This window comes from Syngnathoides biaculeatus, chromosome 8 (assembly GCF_019802595.1).
Source record: "Syngnathoides biaculeatus isolate LvHL_M chromosome 8, ASM1980259v1, whole genome shotgun sequence".
Taxonomy (NCBI): Eukaryota; Metazoa; Chordata; class Actinopteri; order Syngnathiformes; family Syngnathidae; genus Syngnathoides; species Syngnathoides biaculeatus.
In genome coordinates this window covers 13,136,863-13,159,416 of record NC_084647.1, presented here as the reverse complement: position 1 = coordinate 13,159,416, position 22,554 = coordinate 13,136,863, and the positions used below count along the sequence as shown (strand labels likewise).

At 39.3% G+C, this 22,554-nt stretch overlaps 1 protein-coding gene across 11 annotated transcripts in view; it reads right to left on the bottom strand.

Moving 5' to 3' along the window:
• Positions 1–22,554, bottom strand: part of kirrel3b (kirre like nephrin family adhesion molecule 3b) — a 236,371-nt gene that overhangs the window by 47,805 nt on the left and 166,012 nt on the right. For 7 of the 11 annotated variants that reach the window (XM_061826863.1, XM_061826867.1, XM_061826866.1 and 4 more), the window contains 3 exons: positions 18,212–18,361; positions 7,800–7,957; positions 288–438 (listed from right to left, as the gene is read on the bottom strand). In XM_061826863.1, coding sequence (XP_061682847.1) covers positions 288–438; positions 7,800–7,957; positions 18,212–18,361 — 459 coding nt within the window. Of the gene's footprint in view, positions 1–287; positions 439–7,799; positions 7,958–18,211; positions 18,362–19,720; positions 19,986–20,484; positions 20,567–22,554 lie in introns of those variants that run through there. The other 4 variants (XM_061826873.1, XM_061826871.1, XM_061826872.1 and 1 more) reach the window with 4 other exon arrangements.

Below are 22,554 nucleotides of genomic sequence, written 5' to 3'. Positions count from 1 at the left end.
TGCGTGGTAGGTTAGTGAAATACTTCAAATTGCCCGTAAGTGTGAATGTTTGTTTGTTAAAATGTGCCCTGTGATTGGCTGGCGACCAGTTCTGATATACCCCACTCCTCTCCCAGGGTCAGCTGGGAAAGCCTCCAGCAAGCTGTGACTTTTGTGAGGATAAGCAGTTCAGAAAATGGATAGATGGATGTCTTTAGGTGTAAACAAGATTTGTAAGAAATGTGCGTAAAAAAGATCCGTGAGTTATAAGTCATAATATCACAAGGTAAGGTAAGTGATGTGCTTACGTTGGATGTCAATTGTGACACTCGTCTCCTTGCCATTGGGGACTGCCTTGTTTGAGGCCTTACAGATGATCTGTTGGCCGGTCTCGATGTTGGAAGGTAACAGGTAGAGCGTGCTCACGGTGGTTTCTCTTCTTCCATCGCGGAGCAATGTCTGCAAACAGAGAAGAGGGGAAGAAGGTGAACTCCAGTTTATGTCCATGATGCTTGTGTGGTCATGAGCAATCATGCTGGTGTTATGGACTGGTTGATCTATCAATCTTCTGGCTGTACTGTTCATAGTCATACGGATGTTGGTCGGAATTCCTGATCACAGTGACCATTCGAAGTCTACATCATTTTGATACACTGAACGGCTGACATGAAAAGAAGTAAATGCTTCTCTAGCCTCTTTTCAGTGAATTTTAAGAGTCACACTTCACTGCATGGCTTTCCGTTCTCTGTATGGAACATCGATCTTATTTGCAACTCTCATACTCTCAGCTCGCCATTGTGAAAGCCATCTGGAACCAGTCAGAACAGAGCTCCCTACCTCTTGCTTTCTCTTCCCTCTCCTTAAAATAGTTTATGCGAACTAGGTTAGGACAGAAGCAAATAACTGGCAAGAACAAATTGCACAGGCAATCACAGAGTCAAAATGTCAATTGAAAAGCACATCGTTTTGTTTCTCTCTCGGGAAAGAGCTGAAAGGATGGATTGTGCTGACCAGCGGCTGAAATGAGTAACATATCACCATTTGTCCTCACTAAATATTCCTCCAATGGTAGTATTGGTCTGAAAATTTCACCAGATGTTGGGAACAACCCAAGTAATCCATACATACAAAGAAGTTCAGAAATTGTGTAAAAATCTGAAATGACAAGGAAGAAGGTGAGGTGCAAAAAGAGATGGAAATTTAAGAGAACACCTAAATTCCATCAATAATCATACAACAATCTAGCCCCTTGTCTTTGCAAATGAATATCAGATGGTTCAGCCCCAATTGATAGCCTAAAAAAATGGTCTCATTACCAAGGACTGAGTCAAGACACTTCTCTCACAGTTGTTAAGAGTAGAGAGCTGTCTGAAGACCATCGAAGCTAATTGTTACAAAATATAACAAAGGTATTGGTTACAGGCACATGTCTAAGTTTCTGAATGTTCCAGTGAACACGTTTGAGCCCTAATACGCAGGTGGAAAGCCATTCAAATGGCCATAAATTTGCCTCGATCAGGTGCTCCTCGCAAGATTTATGACAGAGGACTGCAAGGAAAAATCAGAGACCACCTGTGGAGAGCTTTAAAAAGACCTGGAATTAGCACATATTGCAGTCGCAAGGAAAACTGTAATGCATTGCGCCAGCATGGCCTGTATTCATGCTTACCATGCAAGACCACTTGCTGACAAAAAAAAGAAGAAAAAGCATGTCGAATCTCATTTAAATGTTGTAGAACAACATTTGGACACGAGTTAAATATTGGATGGATATAATCTGGTAAAATGAGAGCAAACCTTAACTGTTTAAATGCGCTTGGAGGAGAAATGGCAATGCACATCACCCGAAATACTCAATAGTGAAGTTTGGATGTGGGATATGATGGTGTGGGGCTGCTTTTCACCAAATATTACTGGTAAAATTTATATTACTGAAGGAAGAGTGAATGGGAAAATGTGCTGAGATGTTTTCGACAAAAATCTGCTGCCATCTATGAAGATAATGAAAATGAAAGAAGTGGAAAATTTCAGCAGCACAATGATCCAAAACATACTGCCAAGGATGCTCTGAATTGGTATCAAAGGAAAATTTAAAAAAAAAGTTACAATAACCAAGACTATCACCAGACATGAATTCAGTCAAAAATCTATGGGAAGAACCAAAACTCAAGGTTCACAGAACCTTCAAAATCTGTTGACTGCCTGTATGGAGGAAAGGGTGAAAATCACGCAAGAGCAAGGCTACTAGTTTCTCAATACTGGGGACGTCTTGAAGCTCTCATTCCAAACAAAGGCTTTTGTACAATTAAGTAAATACCAGTTAGCGTGTTCGGAACTTTTTCCCCTGTGACATTTCATATTATTACATACAACTCAATTTCTGGCCTTATTTGTTCTACTTTCTTTGTATGCATGGAATGTTCCCATTATCTGGTGAAATTTGAGAAAGATGATATATTAAATACTAATTTTAGCTGTTGTAGGAGATCATTTACCGTTATTATTTTGAGATACTCGAGGTAGCACTTGTCTCAATTTCTCACATGGACAGGATTTTAAAATAAAACTCCATTTATGTATAATTATGAGCATAGACACATACACACATACACACACACATACACTCAATACTGCCAATGGACTACTTGCATATTGAATAAAATTACATTTTTGTGTTTGTTTTCAATCATGACACATGAACTGTTGTAATATTTTTCTGTGTGGATATTATGGCCATCCTCAGCTTCACACCTTATGCTTTATCCATTAAATTCATCCGACCTGATATCCAGTTTTCACACCACATACTGTGTTATTGTTCTTGCGTTCAGTTTCCTGAAATATCCCTTAAAATGACCAATTCCGTTCAACAGCTGGTCATGGCTTTTTCTCCCCTATGACCATCTGGATATATTTGGAACGAAAATGGGCAAATATCGTCTGATTTTGAGATGTGACGCACTCTAATATCGTTTGGTTTTAAACTGTAATAACAGTTGATGACATGCTGCTTACTCATGCTGTGCCCCAAAAATGAATATTTTCCTAATGTACAATTTACTGAATACTGCAAACTTTTCCACTGTTATATATTTCCAGATTACTCTGAAACGTTCAACATCACTAGAACTACATTTATGGAGGTAGAGTCATTCATTGCATTTTTTTTTTAAATTGCAGTCAACAATAGTCAATAACAAAAGTCAACTAACGTGACCATTCAAAACTGACTACTTTGCCATCGTTGCTCTTTACAAGAAGGTGACCCATCAGCAGCAGATCAGGTGGTACCTTAAAAAGGCCAATCAAGATGGATTATCTGCTAATTAAAAAAACCAGAATGGGTTACCTACTCAATAAAACTTGATGTGCTGCAAGACAAGATAATTTATTGCTGTAGCCCTAAACCAGCAGTGTTTATTGTGAACCTCTGTTCCACTGGCCAAGTGTGCACATGCATTTAACGCCAACGTGTAAACCGAAACAAGAATGCACTTCACATAACATGAATTAAATGATCCAAATGCATTTATTTACAAATACATTCATAAATTGTCAATTATGGCTTGATTATTAAAACTGACAAGTTCACGATCCACTGAAGGATTTTTTTCATGACGTATGATGCATAATAATGCCAGGGAAAACCACAATACAAATATAATCCATCAGTGTCATTTTAAAAACGATAAAAGATATTGCCAAATGAAATCAGTCTGTGCTGTAGTGTTGTTTTGTTAGAGTTGCAGATGGTTAATGTTGCCGTGCAGTTTTAAACGACAGCCACTGTGTGATGTTTTGTTGAAAATCCATCAACTGTTTTTCCCTTCATCAATGGAATGTGATTTGATTTCCTTTTGAGGCAGATGACATCTCATAATGGCCATAACGGGATAACAACATTTTTCAGACTATTTGGAGGATTATGTACTTTCTGAAAAGTATGTCTAAAAGTGTCAAACATGCAGGCCTGTGTACTGAAAAAAATGACTTGTAGAGTTGAGTATGTTTAGCCACACTTGGTGGATGCGCTGTTAACTAAGAGGAGTATAAAACAATTCTTTGGAGTTGTTTTTTTTTTTAAACCTTTCACAACGGATTTGAGACTAGATATTTCCTTGCAGCTCAAGAGATGTACCTTATAATGAGTTCTGTACGTCAACAAAGTCGCCATGACCAAGGACAAGCAGCATGGTAATTTTGGATAAAATCTGAAACTTTCAAACATTTTCAAGATGGTTATATTTTTATTTACAATAAATTTGTATTGAAATTTTGTGGCTTTTTATGCTACAAAAAAAAAAAAAAACTTCAAAACTAGTACTTGACAAGTTGTTCTTTCAAATCCCCATGATGATCTGAATTATATATACAGTATTGGGTTTTTCTGTGATTCTGCAAAATGTGATTGATTTTAGACCCGCCTTTAGCGTGGTTATTTGTGATGTAACTCTGACCAGCATATGGCTCATATATTTTATACTGCTTCTAATGGTAATTTCATGAATTTATTTGATCAACTTGCGCTACGAATACTTTTTTGCTCTTCAACATTCCTTGTTTTGTATTTGATCAACTTATGTACTGTTTTCTCATTCTTGACTGAATTGTTCAATGCATGTTTTGAGTGACACATTCTCTAATTTAAGTTAACAACTAATTAAAAGTCATTAACGATCTTATGAGGCCTGGACGTTGTCAGTGTCTGTGGTTAACAAGCTTTCTGATGACACCAACCTTTTGAAAATAGGATAAAGATGAAGAAAGTTATGAAAGCAGCAACATCAAATCTCATGTTTAGATTTAAGGGGAAATGAGGACAGTTTTTTTTTTTTTTTTTTCAGAGCCCGTCATTTTTGGGGAGAATAAAATAAGACGGTACACTCATGTCATAAATCGACTGTGATTACTATACTGTTACTGTACTCAACAAGACTGTGATATGCTGTACTTGTTTGCAGATTGCTCAATTTGGTTACAAAGTCATGGATTGTCTGTCTAGGAAATAATTTTTGTTTATGTTAATTAATAAAAGATGAAAGTGGACTTTCCTGAAAACACAAATGCGAGCACCGAAGGTGCGAAGTCCTGCTGGCGGGAAAATTTTAGAAACAATGGATGGCTGTGGTGCATTCTGGCGATATCTGTGAACAAAATTCAGACAAAAATTGAATGTAAAATTTCAAAGTCCTGACCAAAAAAAATTGGGCAGAAGTTCCCGATGGGCCAAGCCCAGATTTTTTTGCCCCCCATCCCTCTATCACTGGATAGGACAAAATCACTTTTGTCATTATTAAAATATGCTTAAAATATGCCATCTTATCTCAAGACAAATGAACTAAGTGAACTATTCAGTAAAAAGACCATAAAAAGATTCATTCATTATACATATTATGGTATAGATATAGAATATACACGAAAATATATCCGAGAATTTCTACACCGTACAGCAAAACATGTTAAAGAAGTTGATCTGTAGTAAATACTATTAACATTTAAGTCGCAAACTTGTTACGTCGTTTTGTACTGATACACTTGACCAGATTGCTCACTATCTTATAGATCTAGTGATACTAATAGTATAATGAGTTGCCTTTAATATTTTGATATATATATATATATATATGATTCTAACTAAGTTACCAGGTTTGTCGACCTTTCTAATGTTGCCGGACAAAAAATCTCCGTTCAAGTTCTTTTCCACAACCCATGACCACTTGAACGTATTCCTAACACTCCCGTGTCTATTGCACATATCTCAGCTAGCAATGATTAACCTGCCTTTTGTGTGCACACGTGCACCCTTTGTGGCTTCCGTTCTCGCCGAAATTTTGAAATCTCCGAGATATGGCGAGGTCATGAGAATGCGAGCGGAGGTGCGTTACTGTTACTAGTGTTCGTGCCACAACATGGGTATGCTCGTGAAAGCAAAACAACGAACTCAAACGCGTGTTCCTTCAATGTTGTCAACTAATATCCGGATTAATTTCTGGCAATTTTTCCTCGATTTTCTGGAGGAATTTTCATGAGAATTTGAAAATCCAGAATTCCGGGAATATCCGGATGACTTTCCTCATTGATTAATAATTAATCTGCAGAATATGAGAAAACTATCAGATGTTTTTTGTTGTTGTTTGTTTTGTTCTCACATAAAATGCTTTGATCCTGTAAAATGGGGATTTTTTTATTGTTTGTTGTCCTTATTTTTTATTGTTTTATTGAGTTTTTCAAGGTGTAGTATAGTCATTAGAGCGCATTCTTAAGATCTGTGCATGGGTGTATCCATTGATTACTGCCTACACTGTATCAGTGCACAACGTCTTCATATGTACTCTCTCCTCAAGAGTAGGCAAAGACAAGACACACATTCCCTCCTTATGCCATTAAAAAGCAGCTCCTCGGGCAATCATTTTATTCAAATAATCCTGGTACCGTAACCCCGTCCAATCAATTGCATTTATCTGCTCTTTCAAAAAAGCCAATAATGGAATGCGGCAGCTTGGACAGGGTGAGGGAGAGAGTCGAGGGAAGATTAAGGGAGATGTTAGTGCTCGAAAGTGGTTGGTCTCTTTATGCCATTTGTGCAAATGGAAATAGAACATGGCAGTGTTGATTTCAAAATTACCCTTTGAGGGTAAATGTCAGTTAAGATTTTGAGGGGCTCAGGTGACCATGACACCGGGCTGATGTGAATGGTAGTGACTGTTAAAACCGGATAAAAAACACATTCTGTCAATCAGAACCGCAGATGACAGTCTGTTGAACAGATTTTGGAAACAGGTTGGCAAAATGGAGACAATTCCGACTGAAGAAAAACATCATAGCAGAAGGAAAGCGTCACTGATAGTTCCATGATCTTGCCATCTGCTTGTCTCAATTGATTTATATGATGGACCAAAAAAAAAAAACAACGTTTTTTTGTTATCAGAACACCAACCTGGAATTTCAAGGGAATTGGTTTCAAAGAGCCATCTGGATCATGACACAAAGGTCCACCAAAACTCTCTGTGTGTAGCACCTTCTCAGTAATTATTTACTGCAAATCCAAAAATGTTAATCAACAGTTCAGTTTTTGTTATAGATATGTCTGGAAATTAAATCAATCCCTGGTAAATTGTGTTATTGTGGCTATTTAGTAGGATTATAGACTAAATCAAACAATTCTGTACAATTAGAATATTTTCTGTCGGCACGGTGACTCAGCTGGAAAGCGTTGACCTCACATTTTGAGGTCCTGGGTTCGATCCTGGCCCAGCCTGTGTGGAGTTTACATGTTCTCCCCGTGCCTGCGTTGGTTTTCTCCGGCACTCTGGTTTCCTCCCACATCCCCAAAACATGTAACATGAATTGGAGACTCTAAATTGGCCCTAGGTGCGATTGTGAGTGCGGCTGATTGTCTGGCAACCAGTTCAGGGTGTACCCCGCCTCCTGCCCATTGACAGCTGGGATAGGCTCCAGCACTCTCCGCGACCCTTGTGAGGATAAGCGGCTAAGAAAATGAATGGATGGAATATTTTCTGTGCTTCATTTATACTCCTTACAAATTCGGTCACAAAATCTGTGACACGCACAGGTGAAATGCTGCATCGAACATTACACATTACATCAGTGAAATTTTGAAGCACTTAAGGGATGTTTTCAGAAAATGCATCGAAATCAATTCATCAGTTTTCTACTACAACCGAGTCCAGATACGGGAACAGGTTAGATCATTAAAACAAGGTGAATTTCAATCTACAATGTATCAGAAAATGTGGTTTGAAATCGGCTTATGCACGCCAGCTCCATTTGCCTGCTATTTCACACAAGTTTTGGCTTACCTTGGAGTACATGGCCCCGTTGAGGACCTCTCCATTGCGGATCCAGATGATCGAGGCTGCTGGCTTGGCGTTATCAGCGTGGCAAGTCAGATTGAGTGGGTCTCCGGCCCTCAGGCTCACCACTGGCCCGCCGCTGATGACCGGGTCCTCAGGTGGCACTATGGATGCAGGCATTGAGGAAAAGATATGACATCACAATATGACAGGCATTTATTATGAAAAACATAGCATTGTTCATTCAACTCCAGAAAATTGAACTGTAGAGCAAAGGGCTTTGTTGCTTCACACAACAGAGAAGGGCAGGAAGAAGTCCAAGTATGTAAACAAGATATCTCCACTGTGTCATTTTCAAATATGACAATTTGAAGTTTTGCTGCAGATTTTTACAAGAATCATGGAAATTGACACTAGGTTTGGCTTTGCGGGCCATATAAAATCCTGTGGCAGGCCAGATCTGGCCCGCGGGCCTTGAGTTTGACATTTGCTTTAAAATATCATTGCTGAATGAAACAGTTTGTGTGCGTTTATATTTGGGGTGTACTGTACTGTCTTGCATATTCAAGTCATATTTGAGGTGAATTGGGAACAAAACTGATCACAGCACAGATAACTTTATCAAAATGTACTAGATATATTTGTTCAATGAAAACCGAACACAAATCTGACAGTAAAGCCAGGATTCTTGCCAAAGTAAAGCTTTGGATCACATACTGTCAGATTGTATATGCAGTTTGTAGGATGAATATCTGCTGTTAAAAATAACTGCAAATGACACTTGCAGGGATTCAGTTGTCATCAAATAATATAAAAGCAATCTGTGACATCAGAAGCTTTGCACATCACGTCATCATCTTTTACATGATCAACTCTTTCACCATTGAACGGATCGACCAATAAAGGCAGACATACAATCGGAGCACAACTATCAACATTAATTGTAATCCTTCCCCTGACACAAATATACATGTGTTTTAGTGCCCTAGCTTTGACAAATACAACAGCGAGACAAAAACGCCTCAGTAGCACCATATACACGTCTACATGGCATTGATCAAAGTCCCGTTCGTCTTTTACCCATGAGCTGTTTTCTTTTTCTTTTTTCTTCTTCTTTTTTTAATCTAACTCAAACTGCAGTGAATTATTGATTGACCCGAATGCTCATTACAATGCAGATCTGGGGCGAGATGAAATCAAAGGCTGCAGGCAGCTGTCGAATCTCTCTACACAAGTGCCATGATTGGAAGGAAGGGTTGTTACGGGTTAGATTTATGCTGTCAGACTGCACCAGAGATGAATGCAAATAAAGGAAATGTAATTTGGGACACTGTTTTGCACATTTAATGACAATATGTATGATTGGGATCTTTGACAGCTTACGTATAAAGGAATATGTGATGTGCTGAAAAAAGCTCTGCATACCATACTTTATTTATCTTTTAGTCTTAACTCTGTAGTTTTGGATTGTCACTTTCCAGGACACCAACATCATATAATTTTATTTGTTTGTTGCAACCATTTTTACGATAACTGCTCTCAAGAATTACCCAAAGGATTGCAGTTGAAATTGCCTATCCTTTATTGATCTCTCATTGCACATTTCAGTTTATTTTTTTATGTAGTATAGGTTGTTCAGGAAATAATTCCGAATTTTCGTTTCACTTTTTGCTAGTAATGTGTTTGACTAATCTTTTTCAATCAATCATGGGGAATGATGAACAGTCAAATGATCAATGGTTTATCTTACATTCATTTTTCTGATCATTTCTTTATGACTAAGGTCAAAAAATGCAAACCGGAATGGCAATGACAGTCGTGAGACAGTTAATGCAGCAATCCAAAATAGTAAATAGGGCATGAACTATTCAAGCATACTGACATGCTATTTTTTGGTAGGGTTCTGAACTCCAGATCAGATGACATAAGTGACATGCTATGCGACTTCAGCACAGTTGGCTAATTAATAATGACCATAATTCCAATTACAGTATAACTTAAAAGACCAATAAAGGGGAATGGCATTTACTTTTCTCATAATACATTTTTTCACAGTTTGCTTTTTTGTTGCAGCGAAACAGCAAACAGTCGATTAAACTACGAGGAATGTCTTCATCTGGAGGCCATACAGCTGACTCCTTTTTTTTTTATTGTGAGGTCTAATTTATCTTATAATTTAGGTATACATCCCCGGGCAATAGAGTGTGTTTCATGGTGGGTGGCGGATCGTAAAATTGTTAAATACCACACGCTGAGGTTTGCATTTTCGGTTCCAGACGTAGCTGTGGAGCTTAGGTTGTAAGGGCAAAATTTACGGATGTCCACTTCCACCTAGTAACTTGTTTTTCTTTGCACAGCTGATGGATTGCTTGGGAAAGGAAGAACTTTGCAAGGATAGTCGTGCATTAAAACCTCTGTTACACAGACTTACTGTGATCCAGTTCCTTATCCCACAGAGACTCAGCTTTAGTCGGTGTACTGATGGTTTAACCATAGCACTTGCATGCCACATCACATTAAACTTGGAAATGATGTTGTGTTTTGATCTACAAATTCCAGCTCTAGTGCCGTATGAATGAGTGTTATAGGAAACGTTTGGGCCAGACTATTATTTCAGTACGACTGGACTTCATATCAAAGACAATTCCCACACTGATTGCTAGTCTGTGTTTCGGTTTCAAATGCAGCGTTCATTTGTGCAGATCCCTTTTATCTGCTTCTCATTATAAATATGTGGAAAATTTGGTGAGCGTGGGCATTCTCAGGTCAGCACATGCAGATCAGACCACTGCGTGCTAATCTGGTCAAATGGGGGGCGCGGGGAGACGATTTATGAGAATGTGCTCACCTTTTTTTGTCCTTTATCACCAATTGAAAAACAAGGTCTCAAAGATCTTGGATTCTTTCTGCTGTGTGGTATGTAAATAAGACAGGGACTATGTGATGAGCATCGTGCCCCAGGGAGGAGCATCACGTGTCATTTATGGAATAAAATGGCACCAAAAAAAACAGGGGCACTGTGACAGCTGAATACAAAGATGCTGCGTCGCTGTCAAAGCGCACAGAACTCGGACGTTAATTAAATGTCAAGCATAGAAGGCAGCCATAAAAGCGTTTTATGGCATGATGGAGATGAGGCGATAATTTGACAATATGCGAGCGATAGGATCGGAAATCAAAACAACCATCGCGCAACAAAATTGAACATAAAACTCTTAAAAGCCTCTCAGAGGAAGGGCAAGAAAAAAGATGCTTTTTTTTTTTTATCTTCCTGCCAAAGGAAAATAGGCAGCATATTCAGATTTCACGCTCCAATCGTTTGACTCTGCAAGATGTCAGCACTGTCACTGTATTTATTAATTGCTTTCATTACATTAGCAGGATTATGCCCCCCCCCAAAAAAAAAAGCGATTTCCAAGTCAACTTTGGCCAAGTGTGAACCCATTAACATCGAATAAATCTTAATGACAACATTGAGGCATTAGGAGGATCTACTATATAAAGCCAGCAATTTGGATGCGTATAAAGATTAGGATTGTCGGATTGTCTACTGAGTCCCATTCTATTATGCTACTGTTCCTTTTTGATGACTGCATAGAGCCAGTGGAGAACTTGTGGCTCACAGGCAGATTTAACAGTAAAAGAGATATTCATATTCCTTTCATTGTGCGTGCAGAGGGAAATTGAAAAAAAAAAAAATCCACCCCATAAAATATCATAAATGAATGACATGAAAGGAATTTAATGTGGTTCTTTTTTCATCTAAAATCATCTACTTAGTCCACCTTATTACTGCCAGGTCTGACAGTTATACTGAGTCCAAGCCCTGAACTTGTATCAGCCATCATCATTACTGGGCTGTTTGCAAACTCGGCAGTCCCTAATGGTTCTAAATTAGCTCTTTACTGCGGCTATTCGATAGTCTTGGCATAAGTAGTGTGGTCAGTGGGACAGATTGATCGCTCCTCTTTCATTACAGGTCGGACTCACTCCAAACCCGGCACTACTCGTTACTATCCCCCCCTCACCCCGGTCCCAGTGATATAAAAGCGCACTTCCTTTCAGCACTTTCACACATTTTCATACTGGTATGCAGGACTTTGACCCTGCCTGCTTCCAAGAGTTCCCTGTTTGATTTGGTGGTGAGAAATATTATAAGAGCCTGGAAGGCTACTCCTTTTTCTTTCGGCTTGTCCCATTATGGGTCGCCACAGGATGTCATCTTTTTCTATCTAAGACTGGTCTTCCTCTCACTATTTTTCTTGGCACCTGGAAAGCTACTCTAAAACCAAAAATCCCACATTTGGTCAGAATAAAACTAAATTTCTTGGCTCTTCAGTGACACAAATGCATTATTTTCCTCTGAGTTTGAGGGTGATATTCACACAAAAGACAAAATTGTCAGCTCATCCATTCATTTTGGACCACTTACAAACAGCTTTTCAAGTAACTAAACATTTTTTCCCCACTTACTCACCATTACATTTCCTATAATTCTTCTGAATTATTCTAGGAACAGAGTCTGGTGGTCAAAAGACTCTAAAGTCATACACATTTTAACTAGACCCAACAAGCAAACATATAAGAAAATATGTATTTTTAAAAACATTGGTAAGTTACACAATATACTGGCAATACAACATGCCCATACACTGTCCATATGATAAGGTCGTAATATACAGTAGATGTGGACTAAATTTTAAAAAAGTGTGCAGTGCAAAATGAGCTGCATTTAATGTATATATGAATCCTGCTAAGCAGTAGCTACCATTTGTCAGCAAAGTTTAAGTTCAAATACAAAATGTATTGTTTATGCAGTTACGTATTTGCAGTTGAGTATTTAAAAAAAAAAAAAACTTCTGGTGTTACATTGCTTAAAACATTACACATTTAATTCAGGTTGTTGGAATAGTAAAAAAAAAATATGAAATTCCAACTTGTCGACCAACAGCCCTGACACTGAAATTGAATTTTATACTCGACCATTGAACCCCAATGGAACTTGTATTTCAAATAAATAAATAAATATCAAGATTGCATATGATGGAAGGCTGATCTAAAGTACTTGGATTGAGTCTCACCTTTAGCCAGGTACCAACTGTTTTGCTGATATTGAACGTGCTGCGTCCTACCTAATTTGCAAAAGACCTTTGTAAAGAAACATGGGAGCATTTTTGGGAGCACCCTTTGGCGTTCCCAGAGTGTGAGCAATTGAGAAAAAGCAATTTAGAGTTGGAAATGAAGGCGAGAGGGCCCTCTCACAAGGAGGGCACCGTGAACAAATGTAATGTGTAGCTACTGTGCTTTAGCTTACGTGTCCTGAACAACAATGAGATGCTTGAGTTGTCTGTCTCGTGTAGAAGAAAGCGTGCACGGGGCCGTCTGTCACCGGTTGCGACAGCTCGCCGAGTTTGCGATGGATCAAGTAAGAAAGCAGTCAAAATGACGAGGAGAAGAGGGAATACCTCATGCAGGTGGATGCAGGAATATGTGTAACTCAGTGGCCCAAATCACCAAAATTCTTCTGTCAGTGCTGTCATTCTACATCTGTTTCAGAGCCAGAAATTTCTCAGGTAAGCGCACAGATGCCCAAATTCATATCATATGTGGTGTAAACAGGAACGCAGGAAGGACGTGGACTGGAAGGCACAAGCAATTCTAAGATTTAATAACAGATTTCACACGAATGAGCTCCTAGTGTTGATGTGGTGTTGTCCATGGCCATCAAATAAAACTAATATGGAAGGTTATAATAATAATAAAAATGAAAACTACAGTTATAAGTAAAAGTTGTTGTCGTGGAATTCAAGACTGAACAGGCTCTTATTATATTCTTTGTCTGCCCTTTTTTCCTTCAATCTGCTATTTTTTTCTCCAGAAAAAAGGAAGAAAGGATCGTACACTTTGTCTGTGCATTATAATCACGCATCTGTTCATAGCCTCACTGATTCTACAGAAGTGGTTACGAGTCCTTCTTGTGTCAGACAAAATGGGAGGGAATGCTGAATGACAGTGACACAAAAATAGGTAGTTCATTAGTATTTGTTCCCCATCTAATGTAGTAGAATAGAAGTCTGAAATGAGTTCAATATTTTTCAGGTTTATCTTACTAGAATGATTCCGCATGAACCTAGAACACTAACAAAAGATACCCTCGGACATTTGTTTACATAAATATTTAGTCTTGAAACGCAGGTCTGGCCCATTAACAACGCCGTTGGAGGAAAGCAAATATCTAGCATGCAATCACTGCTGTGATGAGAAGCTATCAATCCAGTGCTTTGACTGGAGGCCATGCTCGCATTGTTACTGATCACAAACTTCATTTTAAAAGCGAAACATCTCTATAGCAACTGTATACAAAGTCAGTGACATGATGGAATAGTGCAAATTCTTTTGAAGAATGAAGAAAAAACAAAACAGCATTCAATGTATTGGATGCAAATTATGGCTTGCCTCACATAAGATTTACCCAGTATTGTACATTTCTGGATAAGTATTATCATAATAAATGCTAAAGATATCCAATCAAAGATTGATACATTTAAATGCAATTGGCAGAACTCAGTGCTTTTGGAGCAAAAGATCAAACGCTCTTAATTTGATCCCCGCAGTTCTTTACAACTCTTACAATGTGAGGTTAAAGATTGCTAACTACCAAATTAAAACACGTTTTTGATAATTTAATGGACTGTAAATAGGGTTATCAACTTTAATACTCTTATCTTTGTAAGTTTGAGTTTATGGGACCTTTACGCAATGAAAAAACTGGGATAGCCTCAGATGGAGTAGACCATCGGGCCCCGTGATATTAGTGAGGTGAAGCTTGATATTGATGCATGCACTGCATTGTTTGTGTGCAGCACTTGGGTTTTATACTGTATGTTTTATGTCAAAATCTCAAAACAGTAGCTGTGATATCACAAAAGCCCTATGCATTAATCAGATAGTATTGTTAAATATTTGTGAAAAAAATGAATACACTAAAATGCCATATATTATGTTTTTCATGTGCCAAACTTAAATTAATGTTGCAGAATTTCTATTAAAATATTTTATTGCTCATGTGTTTTTGTTATGATATGATATTGAAAGTAAAGTAAGACTTTTTTCCCCCTCATAATATAGCATTTTTTTTTTCCTGTCAGACAATTGTTTCATTCTCCATACTGAAAACTATATTTCACTATTATGAATATAAGCTTCTTGTAAATCAGAAAGTCAATTCAGGCCAGTGCTGGTATGTGCCTTTTCAAGGACAACCTCAATAAAAAGGGAAAACACAATATTTACCTCATTGTTTTGGAGGATGAAAAATTCTATCCTGAATGTTCATAAATAATGTGATGTCTGAGCTCATCAAGCCCAGAATGGAATCCAAACGTAGGATTTTTGATGGATATAGTGCTATGAAATTTCCCTTTACAAGAAACTGTAGGAATGTGGGAAATTTCATCTGCACTGTCCAGTATACAGCTATTTATTTACTATAATTCCGGGCCTATAGACCGCACCTGGTTATAAGCCTCACCGAGTACATTTGTAAAGGCAATACCAATTGGTACATACATACGACGCAGCTGTGTAAAAGCCGCAAGTGCCCACATTGAAACCCACATTGAAACACGAGATATTTACAAAGCGAGCTAACGCTTGCGCCGTGCTAAAGCTAGTGCTCATAGTAGCACCGCGCTAGCGCTTATATTAACGGGGCGGCTTAAAATAAAACTTACGGCTAAATATCACTGAGACACGGCAGTAAAACAGAAGCAACACGCTAGCACAGCGCTAATGCTAACGCTGCACTAACAGGGCCGGTAAAAGTCACTTCCTCGGCACATATATTCCACCGGTCTCATTCTTACCTTTTCCGCTTGAGGGCCCACTTGTGGCCGTGAGAAAAAAAAATGCACAAATTAGCCGCAACAACACATAAACCGCAGGGTTGAAAGCGTGTGAAAAAAGTCACGATTTGTAAGCCGGAAATTCCGGTATTAATCACAGTGGTTAAATTTTCCCCCAAAAAGTTACTGAATCGATTGCAAACAGTGAATCGTTCCAGATTAGAGTGTATCATTCTCGAATCGAATCAGCAAGAAGGTATCGTGAAACGAACAAACTCGCTGCCAAAATGAATCATTACACCGCTAATTTTAGCACTTTTGTGAAAGAGAATGCATAAAATGGAGTGGTGCAATGTTGGTGACACACCCTTTATGACACCATCCTCATCTGTCATGAATTACAACGGTTAAAAGGTTATACAAGATTGTTCAGTTCAAGACGTCAAGTCAACTGCTAACATCAGCCACGGTATTAGCTGCTGAGTCACCATTACCATTTATTGCAGTCATTGAGGAAAAATTGTTCATCTTCAAAGTTGATTGACTGCATAATGCAGATGTTTTCAGCGACCACTCTTCCCACATCATTTATTAGTAAAGTTTCGAAACAGAAAGAAAAAGAGGATGAGTAGTAAAAGTTAAGAATGTGTAGCAGACCTTCTAAACTCCGCGTGGAAGTACCAATGATTATTGACTCATATTCATTTGTAGGGCAGCCAACGAAACGCTATCCTACAATTTGTCGTAGCCTCTCTGTTTCTGCTGCCGCCCTCTCCCCTACAAATCGTTACTTTCGCTTTTCATTAGGCTGGATCAATAAGGTGGATCAGTCGCTTGTGGCGAGGATACGGCCTGGCAGACACCCCACGCTCCCAACTCTTCCCTCAGTTTTCTTTTACTCTCTGCTCACTGATTCCAACATATCTTCACAGCAAAGGTTCCTCCTCTGAGATGGGGAGCCGTAAGAAGCAGCAGGATACTTTTGAAAGGCCAGAGAAAGCAAAGAAAGTGACAGAAACATTGAGCTGATTAGCAGTGCGGAAAATCGGTTGAAGATTAGTATCCATATCATAGAGCTATCCCAGAGTACCATGGATCAAATCATTTAAAATCAGATGGCTTTTGGCCTAAACCAACACCTAATCCCTGAGATTATTAATGGCAACTATGACAGAAGTGGTATCAAAAAAGAAAAATGAGGAATGAACCCTGAAAACTAGAATGTGGGCTTATTTTATGTACAGACTAAATTACAACGTACATTGGTTCTTTGCATGTAGCACCGGTAGGTCATATCCGTTGCTGAAAAATACGCTTTACCCTCTTCCAGTTTAGCAAACTATGACAGCTGTGTATTTCAGATAGAGCTGGGCAATCTGGCAAACAAAAGATCACAATTACTTTGTTTTCATATTGTCTCAGCCTGATTATTACCACAATTTTTCATCACAAACTTCTAAAAATGGTTTTAAATCATTTGCAGTGAAAACTCAAGAAGCTAAATAGCAGCTCAACACTTTATTCATGCCTTTTGTCATAGTCGGTACTTAAAACAGTAACTCCGACATGACACTGGCATACTAAGCAAAAAAAGTGTAAACAATATTCATTCGCCATCTTAACAAATGTAGAAACAGATAAACAGTGCACTAGTTTAAAGGAACAGAATAAGAAAAATAACAAACTTCCTCCTCTTGGATAACGAAGACACCTTGGATCATAAACATTATAATTCTATAGTGCTATTATTATTGTTGATTCTATTATTGCTACTTTAAAATGTGCATCATCTTTAATAGTAATGCAGATTAACTGGTTTTGCCATTTTAGCCCACTTGAATAATGACGTCACCGTTGATTGTTTGGGTTCATTGAGTTTTGTCCGGTGGCCTCACTGTTCAAAGCGGCTAAGTGCTAATGCTACATGTACTATGCTGTGATTGACAGGGTCTACAGACTGCACTCACATTGGTATGATTTTCACATAATCACTTGGGTTTTTGTGGTACTCCTTCAAATGAATAAACAGAGTGTTGCCAGTTTTTGATACCGCCAACGTACATTGCACATTGCGCCACGTCGCTTTGGAGACGCCACCGCGCAACCGGAGATGGAAACTCGCGGACTGGTTGGCCGCTTCCATTGCCGGTTTCGAGCGTAGGCGAAGAGTGAATGCGGTGTCCTCTGGGTGACGATGACTGGGTTGGACCCAGACTTTTAGTTTCACCAGATGAGGAGGGGCGCTTTCTGTTTACTCGCACAACTGGTAACCGAAAGTGTAACATGACAAGGAGGACTGTGATTAGCTGTTGTCATGCACATTCCAAACTATGTCAAAACATGACTATTGAGATTGACAGAAACTTCATCACGATCTTCAATCTCAGTCATATCGTTGCCCATCCCTAATTTGAACAAAGCGAGTGGCGGCTGAGGACTCTTGTAAGTAAGTTTCTTTCGACTTGTCCCTTTAGGGATCGCCACAGCGAAACGCTCATATATATTTGTTTGTCACAGTTTTTACACCGGATGCCCTTCGTGACGCAATAGGTTGCATGTGTGATTCAGACTCACCAAGGACGGTAAGGCGGGCAGGACGGGATCTCATGGCAGCCTGGACGGCCTGGCACTCAAACACAGCATCATCCATCAGCTCCACACGCTGGATTCGCAGATGATGCTCTCCGGAGCCGTGGTCGCCGATCACCGTGTAACGGGGATAGCCTGCGGCGCAAATGTATTTCACTTGAAGTCAAATTCAGGAAGCCATTTGTCAGGCCTAATTCAAGTAGGACAAATAAGTTGTTGCGTCGGAAAAGAAATTGTTATGGCAACCAGAGAAATGGAGATGATAGATATTGGATCGCTCCACTTCATATGTTTGTAACAATGCATCTGAGGGTTGAATAGCACTGTTGGTTATATTAGGCTGACTTTACTGCAACCACAAATAGTTTAATTCATGTTGTTTGCACAGTCAAATGATTTGCAGTTTAATAATGCAGGAAAACCTGGCAATAGCCATGAGACATAGATTTTAGAGTTACATTGAAATATCCATTTAAAGTGTTTCCCTAAACTGAGGCGAATATGCAGTAAAAAGAGTGTAGACAGGGAAATTGATTATTTTTAATACACTGGAATCACAGTGTGATTTTCTATTCTTTTCACCTTATTTTTTTCATCCATCTAGTTTCTTTGCCGCTTATGCTCACTAGGGTCGCTGCGGAGTGCTGGAGCCTATCCCAGCTGTCAACGGGCAGGAGGCGGGGTACACTCTGAACTGGTTGCCAGCCAATCGCAAGGCACACGGAGACAGACAACAGTTGTACTCATAATCACACCTACGGGCAATTTAGAGTGTCCAATTAATGTTGCATGTTTTTGAGATGTGGGAGGAAACCAGAGTGCCCGGAGGAAACCAACGCAGGGACGTGGAGGACATGCAAACTCCACACAGTCGGGTTCGGGATTGAATCCGGGACCTCAGAACTGTGAGACGTTACTAGTTGATCCACCGTGCCGCCACCTTATTTTTTATTTGTTGGAATTATTGGATGATCCTAAATGTGGAATGAGATCCTGCAGGCCCACACACTCAAAACATGTGTAAACTACAATAAATAAAAATATAAATAAAAATATGAATAAATGATAAACGAACTCCTATAAGTTTAAAGATATGCAAGTTCCTCACTACCCTATCTGCCTCACACAGCCGCAAACCGCAGTATGTGTAACCTTTGTCTGTGTTTCTCTAGTTTTTATTTACAGCAGGTGTTATTTTATTCACCGTGAGAGTTGTTTGGGTAGACACGCACTTTAGATATCGATGACATCTCACACTGACAGCGTACGATATCTTTGTGCGTAATCAAAGTTGGGTTGGTTGAATTCTTTGAGCAACCTCACGTAAAGCTCCAAACATATTTCTCACTTCCTTTCCAAAAGGTCTACAAGTATGAATCCGACACATATTGGAGGAAATATTGACTTCTCAGTAACCGCTACCTGATTACTTGCGTACACCACGGCGACCCCCCCCCCAAAAAAAAAAAAAAAAACCCAAAAAAAAAAAACCACCTTTGTACTTCATTGTAAATAATTGAGAGTCTGGGCTTACATTACATTGAAAAACAATTCAGGAATTCTTATATCCTTCCAACAAGTCCTTGATGTCTTCTTTTGTAAAAAGACGTTGTCCATTCAAAGTCCAGTTACTGACGGTTGGAATCCAGTTGTCTTTAATAGAGCATGACGTGGGCTTCATTTTATGCCGATGTGAGTTATAGCCGATTAGAAGACTCTCTGTATTTCACCCTCCTATCTTAATCTTATGGGACCATACACAAAGAGTGCCAAGGACAAAGGAAGACGTCAACATTAAAGCTGGGGAGAGTCAAACAAAAGCAAGGCAAAAAAATAATCATGATAATAATAACAATACAAAACAAACGAAAAAAAGTGCACCAGAAATGTAGAGAATGTGAGACTGAATGAAGGTGATAATGACTTCTATCTTTAATTGTTTTTTTTTTTTGTGACCATGTGTCCTACACCGCGCAAGATTGCGACGTCACTTTAAAGACGGTTGTAAAAGTAAAAGGCTTTAATATAGAGCCATCATATTTAAAAGCTTCAATTAATAATATTAATAATCATTGACGGGGTACGACACATTCCTTTTGCATGTGACGAAGGCCCGAAATAGCAGACGAATCGTTATCTGCGCAAGGTCACCCGGGAGAAAAAAAACATTGCGCTTCAGTTTAACTGCACGCTCAGTGACGAGATTCAAAGCGATGATGACATTGTGGCTCACAAGGGTAATGATCACAATGCTGTACCTTTAGCTGATTGAAGTTCACCATATACTGCAAAGTAGGTACTGCATTCTGGCAAAATGTGTTTTTTTTTAATGACAACAAACAATGGGGGCTACCTGACATAACCAAGTACAGTCAAGCCTTGAATCTCAACCACCTTAAAGGTCTTAAAGTTTGGAGAAATATGCTTTAAATAGATCACAACCTTTTGAAATTCATTCTTTGTTATTTCATGATGCCAGCGTATGGCACGAGACCTCAGGCAAACTCGCCAAACCTCAGTTGGCACACCTTAAAATGTAAAACTTTTGTCCATTTTGCATCGATTGCCTTTTTTGTAATACTTTCTACTTTTTTTATTGCAAATATACACATCTCTATCCACCCATTTTCTTCACTGCTTATCCTCACTTAGGTCGCAGGCATGCCGGAGCCTATCCGAGCTATCTTCAGGCAAGACGGCGGGGTACACCTTGAACTGCTCAGAAGCCAATTGCGGGACACATAGGCAACCATTTGCAAACTCACACCTATGGGCAATTCAGAGTCTTCAATAGATAGCTGGGATAGGCTCCAGCACTACCCTGAACCTTGCGAGGATAAGCAGCTCAGAAAATTTATGGATGGATAGATAATGCACTCGATCGACTTTTGATGACTTTCGTAAGGAGGATGAACCGGACACAGAAACTACAGTAAAATATTGCGGTTAACTTCATGCATCGTACTTGTCTGACAATAACGATGATTAAACCGTTCCATATAGCAATTTGTAACAATGGTGACAATTTGACGCTGGCATTTTTTTAAACATTATTATGGGAACATTTTTTTGGAATGAGAGCAAATTAAAAGTGGGCCATTTCCACTGGACCGATTGCACACGACGTTCCGCTGTAATTTGGCCAGTCATTTAATCCGTGCCTGTGGCAGTCAAACATTTATGCATTCTATACTAATATCTCTAACTGACCCAAAAAGGAAGATTAATTTTAATTTAGGTAAAACATCCAACACTGCTGATGATGTTATCTATTCATTTATGAAGTCTCATCTCGGCAAAATGAGGCAGCATGGTGGAGCACCTGTAAAGCTTTGGCCTCACAGTTCTGAGGTCCAGGGTTCAATGCCGGCTTCACCTGTGTGGGGTTTATACGTTCTCTCCGGGCACTCCGGTTTCCTCCCATGCCCCAAAAACATGCAACATTAATTGGACACTCTAAATTGCCCCTAGGTGTGATTGTGAGTGTGACTGTTGTCTGTCTCTGTGTGCCTTGCGATTTGCTGGCAACCAGGTTGAGGTGTACCCCACCTCCTGCCGGATGACAGCTGGGATAGGCGCAAGCACTCCCGTGACCCTTGTGAGGATAAGCAGCCAAGAAAATGGATGGATGGACAGATGGACAGGCAAAATGAAGAGAAATGTTGTGAGTACTGCTAGGACTAAAATAATTTTGCTGCACCAGGTGAGGGATGATGATGTACATGTGATTTGTTTTTTTACACAGGAACATTGATCTTTATAGTCAGCGAAATTTCAGAGTCGTAATGTGGTACCCAAACTAAACAATGTAAAATAGGCCCATTAAGGAGTAATGAAACCATTAAGGGGGAATGGATTTGTCTTGAGGCTGGATCAATGATGTGTGTGTGTGTGTGTGTGTGTGTGCGTGTGTGTGTGTGTCCACATGGCTTAGAGATTTAAAGCTTTCACCCATAACATGTTTCACACAATGTAACCACAAGAGGATAGAAACAGGTTTGGTTCAGGTGACTGCTGCACGTGGCGCACAAATGAAAGGAAGCATAACAAACACGATCGTGTGCACAAACACGAACAAACATGCACTTTTCCTCCCTAATGAAGGTCAACCAACTGTCACATTCCCTTCCCAAGTGGTTCTGTTTATGACTTGCATGTACGCAGAGGCCCCTGCACATCAGGCACACAAACACTTCATCCTCTCTTCTACCATGTCTCCAGCGAAGAATTAATTTGGTGCCGCTTTTTTTTTTTTTTTTTTTGAAAGTCACAATCATCATACAAAGGAGATGTGTCCTATTTCATGCATATTTATGACAGTGATTGGT